Source organism: Euleptes europaea, chromosome 11 (assembly GCF_029931775.1).
Source record: "Euleptes europaea isolate rEulEur1 chromosome 11, rEulEur1.hap1, whole genome shotgun sequence".
NCBI classification, from domain to species: domain Eukaryota; kingdom Metazoa; phylum Chordata; class Lepidosauria; order Squamata; family Sphaerodactylidae; genus Euleptes; species Euleptes europaea.
Window position 1 is genome coordinate 6,904,901 of NC_079322.1, and position 14,106 is coordinate 6,919,006.

At 44.9% G+C, this 14,106-nt stretch overlaps 1 protein-coding gene across 2 annotated transcripts in view; it reads left to right on the top strand.

Annotated features, from left to right (window-relative positions):
• The window catches only part of EIF2AK3 (eukaryotic translation initiation factor 2 alpha kinase 3), a 50,979-nt gene extending 40,336 nt beyond the window's left edge, over positions 1-10,643 (top strand). For both annotated transcript variants that reach the window (XM_056857293.1, XM_056857294.1), the window contains exons 14-16: positions 1,338-1,439; positions 4,047-4,109; positions 10,479-10,643. In XM_056857293.1, coding sequence (XP_056713271.1) covers positions 1,338-1,439; positions 4,047-4,109; positions 10,479-10,643 — 330 coding nt within the window. The remainder of the gene's footprint in view (positions 1-1,337; positions 1,440-4,046; positions 4,110-10,478) is intronic.
• The last annotated feature ends 3,463 nt before the right edge of the window (positions 10,644-14,106 follow it).

The following is a 14,106-nucleotide window of genomic DNA, read 5'->3' on the forward strand; positions in this document are numbered from 1 at the left end:
AACAAAACAGTTAAATTTATTGCTAGGTGTACACTATACAATTGTTAAAAACGCAGGGCCTGGAATACAGGCTACATATAAACATATCAGTTATAAAATTCTTATACACAGTTGATATACAACCAGTGTAATTGACCAATGCTAGACCAGACACGCCCCACCCTTGATTGGAGATTGAGGGGGGGGGACATGATTGCTGTCTTTAAGAATTCGAAAGGCTGTCACTTAGATGAGGGCAGGGAGCTGTTCCTGTTGGCAGCAGAGGATAGGAATCACAGTAATGGTTATAAATTACAAGCGGAAAGGTACCAGCTGGACAATAGGACTTCTTTTTTTCTTCTTTTTTTTTACAGTGATAGTACTTCCACAGGGGAATCGGCTGCCTAGGAAGGTGTTGAGCTCCCCCTCTGTGGCAGTTGTCAAGCAGTGGCTAGACGAACACTTTTCAGGGATACTTTTAAGTTGATCCTGCATTGAGTAGGGAGTTGGACTAGATGGCCTTTATAGCCCCTCTGTGGGTTTATATTACAGGGCCTAGGTATTATCCAAAGCACTTCTGCCTCAGAGTTCAGCACTGTACTGTAAACCTGATGTTTTCCTAACTACGTCATCTAAAATAGCTACCAAATTTGTTAAATTATTGTGCTATGCTTTACATTTCAGGAGACAATCAGCTAGTAATTGAATTCTTACAAAAATTGATAGATGAAAAACAATAAAACCCCAAGCCAAGAGTGGTTTCCTGCTGCATTTTATTATTATTTTAAATCAAAATCTAGTTGCCCAGAGTATGATATAGCTTGATGGTAAATCTGCTGTTTATGAGAGAAGCATTCACCAGATGAGAATTTTATCTATAATAATACTTTCTGCTACTGCAAATTTTTCCTCCATCTTTCTGAATCTGATTCAAGTGTGTAAATGGGGGGAGGGCAGTGTCCAGTTCAGCCAGTGAAAAGGAAGCTTCCCACACTTTCTTATTTTATCTCATGCATAGCTTGGTGTACTCTGTTGGGCTTTGCTGGGGTCAGGTACATGCAGTGTTCCAAGCAAGACACAGAAAAGTTCATTTTCAGACGTTTCTAGCATTGCAGTATCTCAGACATGTATCAAATTTCATTTTTTAAAAAATATATCTGAGCAGGTCCCATGTTTCGTACTGTAAGCCTGCATATAATTCATTAAAATCAATTTAAGAACACTTTTTTTGTTTTGATATTATGGTTGATCCTTTTGTTTTATATCGATATTATGATTTTCTGACAGAAATGAGAGTGAAAAGATTCAGTTGTTGCTGAAAATGGATTTGATCTTTGCTTTCTTGTTGAATTTTCCAGGTTTATGGAAAAACGTATTCACACAAAGTGGATATATTTTCTTTGGGCCTGATCTTGTTTGAACTCCTTTACCCATTTACCACCCAAATGGAGAGAGTCAAGGTAGGTATGCTGTTGCTAGAATTGCATTCTTTCTGCCTTTTTATTTCCAAGGTATTTGCTTAGCAAAACAGCTGGATTTACTCCAGTGTGTCAGCTGCTGTGGCAGGGATGGAGCAGCTGTTGCCCCTGAAGATAGTCTGGAGGCTGGGCAGCCAGACCTTTCTAAAGTTGCTGCTAAGGAAAGGCCAAACCCAAAGTTGAGAGCTGCAGGTGGATGACAAAATGCTGCCCCTGATGAGGAGTGCGCTTTGTCACTGGGTGCAGAAGAGCTGCAAAAAAATCCCTTCTCCCTGGACTGGAAATACCAGAGTCTGCTTAGCAGTGATTTTCAGATGTTGGCCTACATTCAAATGGGGGAAAGCATTTGTCTTCAACTCACCCAGTACTGTTGGGGGAGCAGACTTATGAGGACACCTCTCGTTTCATTTCCCCCCCTTGAAGAATGGAATCAAGTCTGGTGTGGAGAGTGTTTATACCCCACCTTTCCATAATGCCCTGGTCGGCTTACAAAATATAAATATATGCAGTTAAACACTTGATTGAAACACATAAAATAACACACAGCAAGTGAAAACTGCAACTCCTGCAACATTTATCACCGTTCACTGCTGATCAGAAATATTCATTTTTGCTAATGGTGTGTTGCGATAATTCCGTTGTGCACCTTGTGTGGAAGAGTGAGTGAGTGTAGGAGCTTTCCATAGCACATTTCACAAGCTGTTCCAAAATGTGGGTGTAGCTGTGGAGGGCTTGCCACGTGCCCCTTTGTGAGAGGGGTGGGTGTGACCTTGCTGCCGACAAAAGCGAGGGCACCAGACTTACTTTATCAGCTTTGGGACTGGGGGATGGGGTCGAGTAAAAGACCACTGCTTGCAACTTAAAAAAAGAAGTTACTTGGGATTGCAGGTATTTGTGTGTTGATTTTGGATTTGGGGGGGAAAGATATAGTCTTCTTATAATGGTAATGATGAGCAAGATGATTGGTAATGAGAGAATCACAGACTTGGAAGGGGTGTACAGGCCATCTAGTCCAATCCCCTGCTCAATGCAAGATCAGCCTACAGCTTCCCTGACATTTGTTCATCCGGCCGCTGCTTGAAGACTGCCAGTTGTGGGGGGGCTCACCACTTCCCTAGGCAGCTGATGCCATTGCTGAACTACTCTTACTGTAAAAAAAGCTTTTTCCTAATACCCAGCCAGTACCTTTTTGCCCGTAATTTATACCCATTGTCACAAGTCCTATCCTCTGCTGTCAACAGGAACAGCTCCCTGACCTTCTCTGACAGCCTTTTAAATACTTATAGAACAATCATGCCCCCTACCTCCGCTTTTCCAGACTTAACATTCCCAAATCCCTCAGCCTTTCCTCGTAGGGCTTGGTCTACAGGCCCCTGATCATCCTCGTCGCTCTCTGCACCTGCTCCATTCTGTCCACATCCTTCTTGAAGTGAAATGATCTGGATGAGGGTGTGGAGGGTCTACTCATTAAATTTGCAGATGACCCCAAATTGTGAGGAGTAGCGAACACCCCAAAGATAGATGTCTGAACACACTGGAAAAGTGGGTGGATGTGAACAAGATGCAATTCAACAAGGATAAGTGTATCTGGTTAACAAAACTGAGAAGCACACATCCTGGGTGGGCAGATACATGTGTGTGAACAAGATCTTGGGGTACAGGTGGACTGTAAGCTAAATAAGAGCAGTCAATGTGATGCAATGGCAGAAATGGCTAATGCAGTCTTGCAGTGTATCAACAGAGGCATAACTTCCAAATTGCAAATTGTCATAGTCCTGCTGTACACTGCATTGGTCAGGCCGCACCTGGAGTACTGTGTGCAGTTCTGGAGGCCTCGCTTCAAAAAGGATGTGGACAGAATGTATTGGGTGCAGAGGAGAGTGACAAGAAAGATCCCGGGGGGGGGGCATTATTGCTCTCCTGAAATATTTGAAAGGCTGTCACTTAGAAGAAGGCAGGGAGCTGTTCCTGTTGGCAGCAGAGGAAGTGTGTGTGCCATCAATTCACTGCTGACTTATTGCGACTCCTTAGAGGATAGGACTTGCAATAATGGGTTTTAATTATGGGCAGAAAGATATTGTATTGGTTGAATATTAGGGGTGTGGAAATTAATAGTATGAGTTGGACAGTAAAGGAATTGGCTTCCTAAGGAGGTGGTGAGTTCCCCCTCTTTGGCAGTCTTCATTTGGCAGCTGGATGAACATTTGTCAGGGATGCTTTAGGCTGATCCTGCATTGAGCAAAGGGTTGGACTAGATGGCCTGTATGGCCCCTTCCAACTCTATGGTTCTGTGATCCTGTGAAATCAAATCTTGTGTTCTACTGCAAACTGAAGAGGATTGGCTTTTTCTGTCATAAAAATATAGGGATCTGTCCATAATAGTCATGTAGGCACTGGTAGGACTAGGAATTTGGAGTAATTTGTATAATAAGATTATATGTTATAACTGAAGGTTTGTAGGAGAGACAGGCTTTGCCTGTGTATCTGTAGAAGTTGAATGTGGAGGCTCAATTGTATATAATATATGGTAACTAATTTCAAATGTCAACTTTAAATATCATTACTGGCACCTTTTTAATGTTGTTACAGACACTGAGTGAAGTAAGGAGCTTGATGTTTCCACCACTGTTCATTCAGAAATATGCACAAGAGGTAATATATGTTCATATTTTCAATCTAGACTCATGTTTTAATTGAATTGTTTAGTTATTTGGCTGCTTCTACTCTATAAAGTGTGCTGTAAGTCACAGCAACCCTGAAGTACACTGAAACAAAGCACAGTAACGTTAATAAAACAGTAGGATAAAATAACATAAAAATATAGACAGCAAATTCTTCTGGAGTTAGTAATACAATAAATCAATTCGGCAGTAATACAGTCTCAGTAACATCTCTCTACAACTGAAACTGCTCTCAGTTAACATTGAGGACAAATAAAAATGTTTTCATTGATGCATATGTTTAAATGATTAGGCACCCCTGCGTATCTCTGGTTGGGAACCTTTCCCAGCCAAAATACCCCTGCCTGGAAAGCCTGTCACAGGTTCCCTCCCTCCATACTTTAGACTGCTCATGTGTACCTAATCTTAACTCACAATCAGGTAGAGTGAAGCGGACACACAGGAGACTTGCAAGGGTGGATCTGATCCTATCATTCTCGAGCCCCCCGCTTGTGGATTTCTGCTCTTCCCTGCTTACCTCCAGCATTTCTGCAATCTCCATGGCTTGGGGAGGGGGAGGGGAAAGTGGTGGCCCCCTCCTCCTCCCTTGCCTGCCTGCCTGCAGCACTTCTGGCTCATACCGCAGTGGGGGAAGTGGCAGAAGTTCCATTTCTTCCTCCCAACCCTACTTATTATTTATTTATGGAAAGCATTTATCAGCTGCCTTTCTACCTTTCGAGGTGACTTACAGTATACATCAACAATTATAACAATATACATCAACAATTATAAAAAGCACATTTTGCATGACACTATTGCAGTCTAAGCCTGCATTCCAGACATTTGGCATATATTGAGTTTTTCCACAATAAAAAATTCATTGGATCTCTGATATTTGTGTTCACATCCAGCATTGTTCATTGTTTTCTGACCGTTTGTTTAAAAGTGCCCTAAAATCCATGTATACAACAGTAAAAGCTTTGTGAAGTGGTATCAATGGGAAATTTATTTATTTACATTCTTTATTGTCCACCTTTATCACTCAGGGCAGATTGCACAGTGTAAGTTAACAATGGTCAACAGGATGGGATTAGAATTGCAGAAATCTGAAATGAAGCAGAAATCTGAAAACAGAGCTGAATCAAAGCAGAAATATTAACATGACATGTTAAATGATGCAGAAAGTATATAGTAGGATCGCACATGCAACAACCAGTAGTATGTACTGTTTGCAGTCCCTGTCCTTTAATTAAAGCATCTTTCTAAACCATTTCTTTATAGTATATCCCTGTTACCTGTCTAAAACTGTCTAAAACTGTCTAAAACTGCCCTGTGGAATGCCAGGAGAATGGGAGCCTTCCAATCCTGCTCAGGCAGGCCATTCCACAAGATGCAGTGAATGTGTACAGGCAGTTAGGTTCATTTTTGGCCTTCTGTACAGTCCCTCATTGGGACGGTGCATGTGCAGGCCTGTTACTGGAGGTTTTTCTACAGCTCTACTACTAGGGGGTGCAGTGTGTTGGGTTTGTTACATCCGTACCTGCCCAAATGGTCACATGTCTCGATGCTGCTGTGCCCTTTCCCCTCAGTTCCTTCTTCGCTGCAATTGGAGCAGCTACCTCTTGGTCTTCGCGTCGTCTTTCCTCTGGAACAGTTTGACTTCAAGTCCCTGTGTGAAAATGGTCATCAGTTTTCCCTATCCACCCCTGTAAGTGCAGCGATGCTGGGTTTTGGATCCGAATGGCCCCAAAAAGTCTGTTTAAAAAATGCACCAACTATGGTGCTAAGCTCCCACAGACTGATGTACATGCCTTATGTCTGTTCTGTCTCGGGGAGGATCACAACGTGGCCACATGCAAAGCATGCCAGAAATTTACACCAAAGGTGAGGAGTGGTAGAGCCTCCAAAAGCAAAGCATCTGTGAGAGGGAGGCCCTTCAAGCTTCCGATCCACCGCATCCAATGTTGGGCCTGAAGGCTCTTCCAAAACTGTCACCGGTCTCAGTCAAATCTGAAAGGTAGCTACATGGCTCAGAAATGAGGAAGCCGTCGATGAAGCCCTCTTCTCCACCACCACAATACTCCTCAGAACCTCTGCTGGAGAGGTTGAGGTCCAAGGAAAAGAAGAAAGAGAAACGCAGGTCGAAGTCACAGCGGCCTCAACCTTCGGGTCCAGTGATAGTCTCCCCCGTTGACTCCACGGAGAAAGCCTTACCTCCTCCTAGAACCCTGTCACCACACCTTGTCTCACCTCATCACTTCTTGGAGGGAGAGGCTGTCTTCAACGGAGAAGGAGCTTCGATTCCAGACTTTGGTTCCGATTCAGCCATGTCAGTCCAAGCCCGCCAGTCCGACCACTGGCTTCCCTGTCATCAACCTTGGTACATGTCCCCAGCTTATCTGGCACAGTGGGGAGAATATTAAGGTCACCCACCGTTTACATTACCGCACAGCAGTCATGGTCGTCAAATGCCTCCAGCTATAGTCTCTAGAGGGCCCCCATCTCCACTCTTCGAATTGGCCTATTTGATCTGAAGTCGGATCTGGCATCACCTTGGATTCGAGCCCAGATGAGGGGATCAGCATCATGTCCACTGTACCACCAATGAAAGACCTAAAGATGTACAGGGAGAAGATGCTCAGAATGGCTTGCTCTTTGGATATAGAGGTCTCCACGGCTAAACTTCATCCTAGGGACAAGATCTTGGGCCCTTGTACTCAGACTCTCCGGGAGTGATTGCTTTTCTGGCTCTAATTCTTCCACTGTAGATGGTGGTCTTTGGCGAAAAACCTGTGGGAGGGCCCCCCTTGTGAGATACAGGAGTATGAGGTCATCCTAACCACTGATGCTTCCTTGGTGTGACAGGGTGAGATGAGGAGTGCAGGGCAGATGGTCTAGCAGGGTGACCAGGCTGCACATTAACATCTTAGAGCTGATAAAAACTGCCTTAGTCACTTTGCTTCGTGGACACTCGGTGCTGGTCCAGATGGACAATGTGGCAACGATGTTCTACCTAAACAAACAGGGTGGACCTGGGACCTGGCACCTCTGCTAAGAGGTGACATCTAGCTTACACTGGGCAATCGCACACCTAGTGCTTGATCCACCCCATTCGTATATCTGGGGAGTTTCCTTTCCTCTGGTTCACGAATGCTCCATAACAGATCTTCAAGTTGTGGGGGAATGCAGAGATTGACCTGTTTGCAACAGCTGTGAATGTGAAAGCTGACTGAAAAGTCCAGGAGATTTTGCTCCAGCCCCGTAAACCATCTACAAGAAGGTTGTACAAAATGAAGTGGACTCATTTCGCAAAGTGGTGTGAAAAGAAAGTGTGTGCCCCTGCAGTGACCCCTTTATCAGTCATTTTTTTTATTATCTAGTATCCCTTAAGTCAACAGGGTTGAATTTTGTGTCTTTTAAGGTCCATATGGCCACCATTTTGGTCTTCCGTAGAGGGTGTTCTAACACAAGTTCTCAAGCTTTCTAAAAAGCTTATTCAATTCATACCCACCTAGGTCTCCCATAGTTCCCCAATGGTCGTTGTTGTTGATCCTGGCTAAGCTAATGCTTAAACCCCTTAAGCCGTTGGCCACTACATCACTACGTTTACATTACATCATAACGTCTGTTTTCTCATCGCTGTCACTTTAGCATAAGATCACAGCACTCGTCGTCGATCCCCCCCTTGAAGATTTTCCCTGAAAGGGTGATTCTGAGGCTTAGTGCCCAGTTCATGCCAAAGGTAATTTCAACATTTCATTTGTCACAGGAGTTGATCATAGAATCATAGAGTTGGAAGGGACCACCAGGGTCATCTAATCCAACCCCCTGCACAATGCAGGAATCTCACAACTACCTCCCCCTGATACACACAGTGACCAGAAGATGGCCAAGATGCTTTCCCTCTCATCATCTGCCTAAGGTCATAGAATCAGCATTGCTGACAGATGGCCATCTAACCTCCTCTTAAAAACCTCCAGGGAAGGAGAGTTCACCACCTCCTGAGGAAGCCTGTTCCACTGAGGAACTGCTCTAACTGTTAGAAAATTCTTCCTGATGTCTAGACAGAAACTCTTTTGATTTAATTTCAACTAGTTGGTTCAGGTCCAGCCCTCTGGGGTAGCAGAAAACAACTCGGCACCATCCTCTATATGACAGCCCTTCAAGTACTTGAAGATGGTTATCATATCCCCTCTTAGTCTTCTCCTCTTCAGGCTAAACATACCCAGCTCCTTCAACCTTTCCTCATAGGACTTGGTCTCCAGACCCCTCACCATCTTTGTTGCCCTCCTCTGGACACATTCCAGCTTGTCTACATCTTTTTAAAATTGTGGTGCCCAAAACTGAACACAATACTCAAGGTGAGGTCTAACCAGAGCAATACCATCACTTCGCATGATCTGGACACTATACTTCTGTTGATGCAGTCCAAGACTGCATTTGTCTTTTTAGCTACCGCATCACACTGCTGACTCATGTTCAGTGTTTGGTCTAATAAGACCCCAAGATCCTTTTCACACACACTACTGCTCAGACAAGTCTCCCCCATCCTATAATTATGCATTTGATTTTTACTACCTAAATGCAGAACTTTACATTTGTCTTTGTTGAAGTGCATTTTATTAGTTTTAGCCCAATTCTCCAGCCTGTCAAGATCATCCTGTATCTTGGCTCTGTCTTCTACCATATTTGCAACCCCTCCCAATTTAGTATCCTCTTCAAATTTAATAAGCATCCCCTCTATTCCTTCATCCAAATCATTTATAAAGATGTTGAACAACACAGGGCCCAGCACAGATCCCCGAGGAACTCCACTAGTCACTTCTCTCCAAGTGGATGAGGAACTATTAACTAGCACTCTTTGGGTTCAATCTGTCAACCAGTTACAGATCCACCTAACAGTAATTGGATCTAAACCACATTTTCCCAATTTGTCAGCTAGTATACTATGTGGAACCTTATCAAAAGCCTTACTGAAATCTAGACAAACTATGTCTTACAGCGGTTCTTGTAGATTATCCAGGCTGTGTAACCGTGGTCTTGGTATTTTCTACAGCATTCCCCTGATCCAGCAAGGTAGTAACTTTGTTAAAAAAGGAGATAAGATACTACATCCTTTCCCCCAAAACCTACATGAGATGTGAGAGAACATTACATATGCTAGATGTGAGATGGGCTTTATTTCAGAAAGGACTCTACCTTGTTTGTGTGTCTCTCTAGAATGAACTAGAGGAAGAAGGCAACATCACAAACACTGTCCAGGTGGTTGGTCCTTACTATAAAAAAGTACTATGAATTGGCTGGTGGTCTTTGCCCATTAGCTTTGAAGGCCCACTTGACTAGATGGCCGGCGTCTTCAGCAACCCTCAACAGGGTCCCATTGCTGGAGATATGCAGAGCCATTATGTGGCCCTTGACTGACACCTTTATCAAGCACTACACCCTAGATCTCCAAGCAAGAAAGGGAGGCACAGTTCCTAAGGAGATCTTTGACCCACCACCATGGTAAGGAGCTTGGTAAAATCCCAATGGAGGACTGCACAGAAGATCCAAAATGAAAACAGGGTTGCATTTGCCTGTAACCGATCTCCATGGGGGTCTTCTGTGCAGGCACTCATTCTTTCCCTCCTACCCCACTACGAGCTCTTCTTCATGCCTTGGTATGGGTGAAATGCTCTGGCAGCTCAGCAGGAACTAAGGGGAAGTGTCAGAACATGTGACTGAGCGGCAATGGACATAACAGAGCCAACGCACTGTGTCCCCTGTTGGTAGAGCTGTAGAAAAACCTCTAGTAACAAGCCTGCACATGCGCAGTCCCAATGTGTGCCTGCACAGAAGACCTCAACATCAATTACAGGTAAGTGCAACCCTGTTTTTGTTTGTTTGTTTTGCTCATTTGCATGGTGGCATTTACAGAAGCCCCTGCTCAGATAAGCAAAGCTGTTGTGGTGAAGCATAGGGGGAGATATGAGAGGCCATGGAGGGCTGTGTATGTGATCGCTAATTCCCTGACTTTAACTTGGTAACTGACGGGCAGCCAGTGGGCCCCTCACTGGTTCTGAGAATACATCAAAAGTTCCTTTAGTACCCTTAGGGTGCAGTTTGTTCTGGCCAAGATTACTTGCAATAATTTAAGGTAGCTAGCTTTCTTGACCATCTTTCTGGAGTTGCTTTGTGCTGGTATGTGTGTTATTGCACAGATGACCACTTGAAATATACCAGTAAGATGCCTGTTTGTTTGAATACTTCCAACTATTACTATTTTTCCCAGTTTGGATTATTTAAAATATTAAATGAAATATACTATTGACAACTTCATGTATATGATGTTCAGGTATTGAAAACATTGTTTTCCATTTAGCATGTAATGGTGAAGCACATGCTCTCCCCAAGGCCCACGGACAGACCAGAAGCTGCAGATGTTATAGACAGTGCTTTATTTGAAGACTTGGAATTGCCAGCAAAACCAGTGCTAAGACAACGATCACGGACAATAAGTTCTTCCGGTACTAAGCATTCAAGATAGCCAAGGAAATAATTGGGCACAGATATAAATGCACTGAACAGGCCTTGTTCTAGTTGTTGAGCAGAAGTATCCAGAATCAAACAACATCTCTCGAGTTAAGTTTATACACTAAATCATCATTTGCAGAAGACATACATTTAATGTTTGCAGTCTTCTGGAATCAAATAACACATTCCATTATTAACTGTTAAGTTGACCTACTTGATTTCTAATGCACTCTCCTGTGTTTGGATCATGTAAATATGCTTTAAGAAATTGGAATTTTTTATGTACATTTTTAAGAACATATCATGTGGAGCCTGCTACAAGTCCTGGTTACTTTAAACTCATCTTAAAGCAAGCAATTTTTTTTTTAAAAAGCCTCTTTTTACAAGGGCAGGAGATATCTTACAAATGTTAGTTTTATTACTAACAGCCAGATCAAACTGGGGGTTGTTTCTATATTCAGTTGAGTTTACTAAGAAATTTTGCTTAAAGATTGCCAGGTTTGCCAGTAAAAATTGATATGATTTCTATTCCTGATTGTTCAAAAACTTATAAATACTGAAACATATGCCTAATTTGGTATGAAATCTTGTAGATTTATAGTAAATTTAGTCCCATGCATTTATTTAATAAGGTATGTTGATCACTTACTGCCTTTTATCTTTCAATGTAAATATTTTATTTATGCAAATATAAAATCAATCCATTTGGGTTGGTGGTGTACAGTATGCACTTAGAACAATTGTCAAGTGCATTTAATTACTGTGACTTCTTTCAAGTCTTAAATGAATAAAAACTTTGTATATTTAAATGTGGTTGTCTTGTCCAAAAACTGCATGATAACTCAAATAATATACAGGAAAGTTGCACTTACTTGTTTTGTGTGTGCATATGTATGTACAGAGAACATGCTCCCAGGGATAGGCTTTCTAGCCTGAATCCCTGACAAGCATCCTCTTGTGACAGACAGGTGCCCATCTTCCTGGATATTTAGCATCTGATAGTCTTTTCAGCTTTGTGGATACTTTCTGAGTTTTAGTCTGTTTCGAATTCTTTTAGCAAAGTGAAAAACAAGTCTATGGAATGGCTCAGTGCCACAATGCTAAGAATCAAGGTTACTTGGACTTCTCGATAAAGAGAGGGAAGAGATCTTTGATGGGGAACAAATATGGAGAGGGTTGAACTGTGGTTCATTTATGCCTGAAAATTATGCTGCCATTCCAGTATAATACATTTTAGAATCACATTTTCTTGAGCCCAGTTAACTCTGTCAGAAAATGTAATTATTTATTCAGATAATCAAGTTTCTGCTGTGTCTGAGCTCTTAATCATGACCACAGAAGGGTGATGTGTGACCTGGCACCACAGATGGGACCTGTGAAGCTTGTTCTTTTCTAAAAGTTAAGTGAACATGATTGCAACAAATACAAGGATTACAAATTCAGTTCCAGGCAGAAGGATCTGAAGGGCTAAATTCTACACTGGATTACAAATCTGTCTCAGACAGAGGGGTTATACAGTTTTTTACAGTCTCAGACGAAGAATGTTGAGTTCATATTCTCCATTCAGTTTTCACTAGAAAATTTTTACATTTCATTGGAGAATGCTTAATTCTCCAATTCCAGATAGAGATCTAGTGACTTGGATCTCATAGAGCAGGAGTGGGGAACATCAGGCCCTGGGGCCATTTAAGGACCTCAGAATCATTTGGTCTGGCCCTTCGTGGGTCCTGGGAGATCTCTAGCTCAGAAGGATCTAAGACTGGTGAGCTGCCACCTCCGGCGGACAGGAATAGCCTCTATTCAAGGCGGATGTGAGTTTGCTTTGCCGAGAAAAGGAACCTTTTCCCCCCCTTGCAGAAGAGTCGTTAGCTATGGAGCTGCTAGGACCACCCAAGAAACTGTTTTAACCCTTTCCCACCCGGGCCATGGAGAAACGTATTCCCTCTGTACTACAAGAGGGCTGGGGGCGGAAGTAACGCCAATGGAGGGGTTAAAGGGGGCAGGTCCAGAATTCGCAGCAGGGAAGTTCTTAGCCAGTGTGTTCTCAGTTCATCCCTGCAGGCTGAGGTAGCAGGAGCTGGCTGTAGAATCCAGCCCCAACCATGTGGAGCAGGAGCAACTCCGGCGTGCAGCTGTACGGCTACACCCGGCTGGTGCAACAGACCATCCTGTGCCACCAGGGGGGCGAGTGCCCCACCAGTTGGATGCCTGCCTGCTTGCCCATACCAGGGGGTGTCATCTGGGGCAGCTGCCTGCTTGGGGCTTGGTCGGCTAATTTTTAAGTTGATAATTTTGTATGGCCCATGAATGATGTTATACATTCCCAAATGGCCCTTGGTGGAAAAAAGGTTCCCCGCCCCTGGCCTAGAGCATCCCTGAGGACCAGGCCCCCAAGCCGCTGCCTGAGCCGCTCCCCCCACCCCCGTGCAGCACTACTGTTCGCACTGGCCCACATTGCCAGCGGGCAGAGGAGGCCGGGGCTGCCGCCTCGTCACCCTCTTCCTCCTCCCAGGCTACGTGGCCAAGAGCCAAAGGAGGCCCGTCTGTGGCCAGGCCCTTCGCCACCCTCGGTTCCAACACCTCGAGGCAAGCCGAAAAGGATCTCGGGGCCTGACTTCCAGGGTGTGTGAAGATGGTCAAGGAACAGGCGGAGGCCTGGGGGGGCAGTGCAAGCAGCTTCCGGCTCCAGGGAATGGTGCCACTCCTGCAGCTATGGGAGCGGGCAGGCCTCACCCGCTGCCCCCTCCCCATCTCTCACGGGCTCCACCGCCCCCGGGAAGATGAAGGTGGTGGTGGAGCCCAGCAGTTTCCTTTGGGTGAGGCCGGGGTTTGGGTCTCTGTCCCTCGCTCAGCCACAGGCTGTAGGGCTGCCAACCTTCAGGTGGAGCCTGCAGACCCCTCCAAGCCACGGAGATCAGTTCCCCCAGAGGGAACGGCTTTACGGGGGGTGGGGGCTCCGTGGCATGAGACCTCTCAGAGGTCCCTGCCCTCTCCACTCGCCCCCCCCCCTCATCTCCAGGAGTCTCCCAAGAGACACAGCCTTCCTTTCCTTCTTTCCCACCCGGGCTGTGCACAACCCTTTGCTGCCTCCCATCCAGCTAGGGCTCCCACGTCCCCCCTCTCCTCCGGCGGGAGCTTTTGGGGCAGGAGTGTGGCATGCCTGCTCTTGCGTGTGCCAATGCGCCTGCGCACGTTTGCCCTCCAACCCTCAGGTGGTCGGTGGGCAGAGGGGCAAATTACCAGGGGTTTGCCAACCACCACCAGGCACCTGGCAACCCTATGTCCAGCGCCTGCAGCCCAAAGCCAGCCCAGTGCCATAGGGTTGCCAGGTCCCTCTTCGCCATCGGAGGGAGATTTTTGGGGTGGAGCCTGAGGAGGGTGGGGTTTGGGGAGTGGAGGGGCTTCAATGCCATACAGTCCAATTGCCAAAGAGGCCATTTTTTCCAGCCAAACTGATTTCTATCGGCTGGAGATCA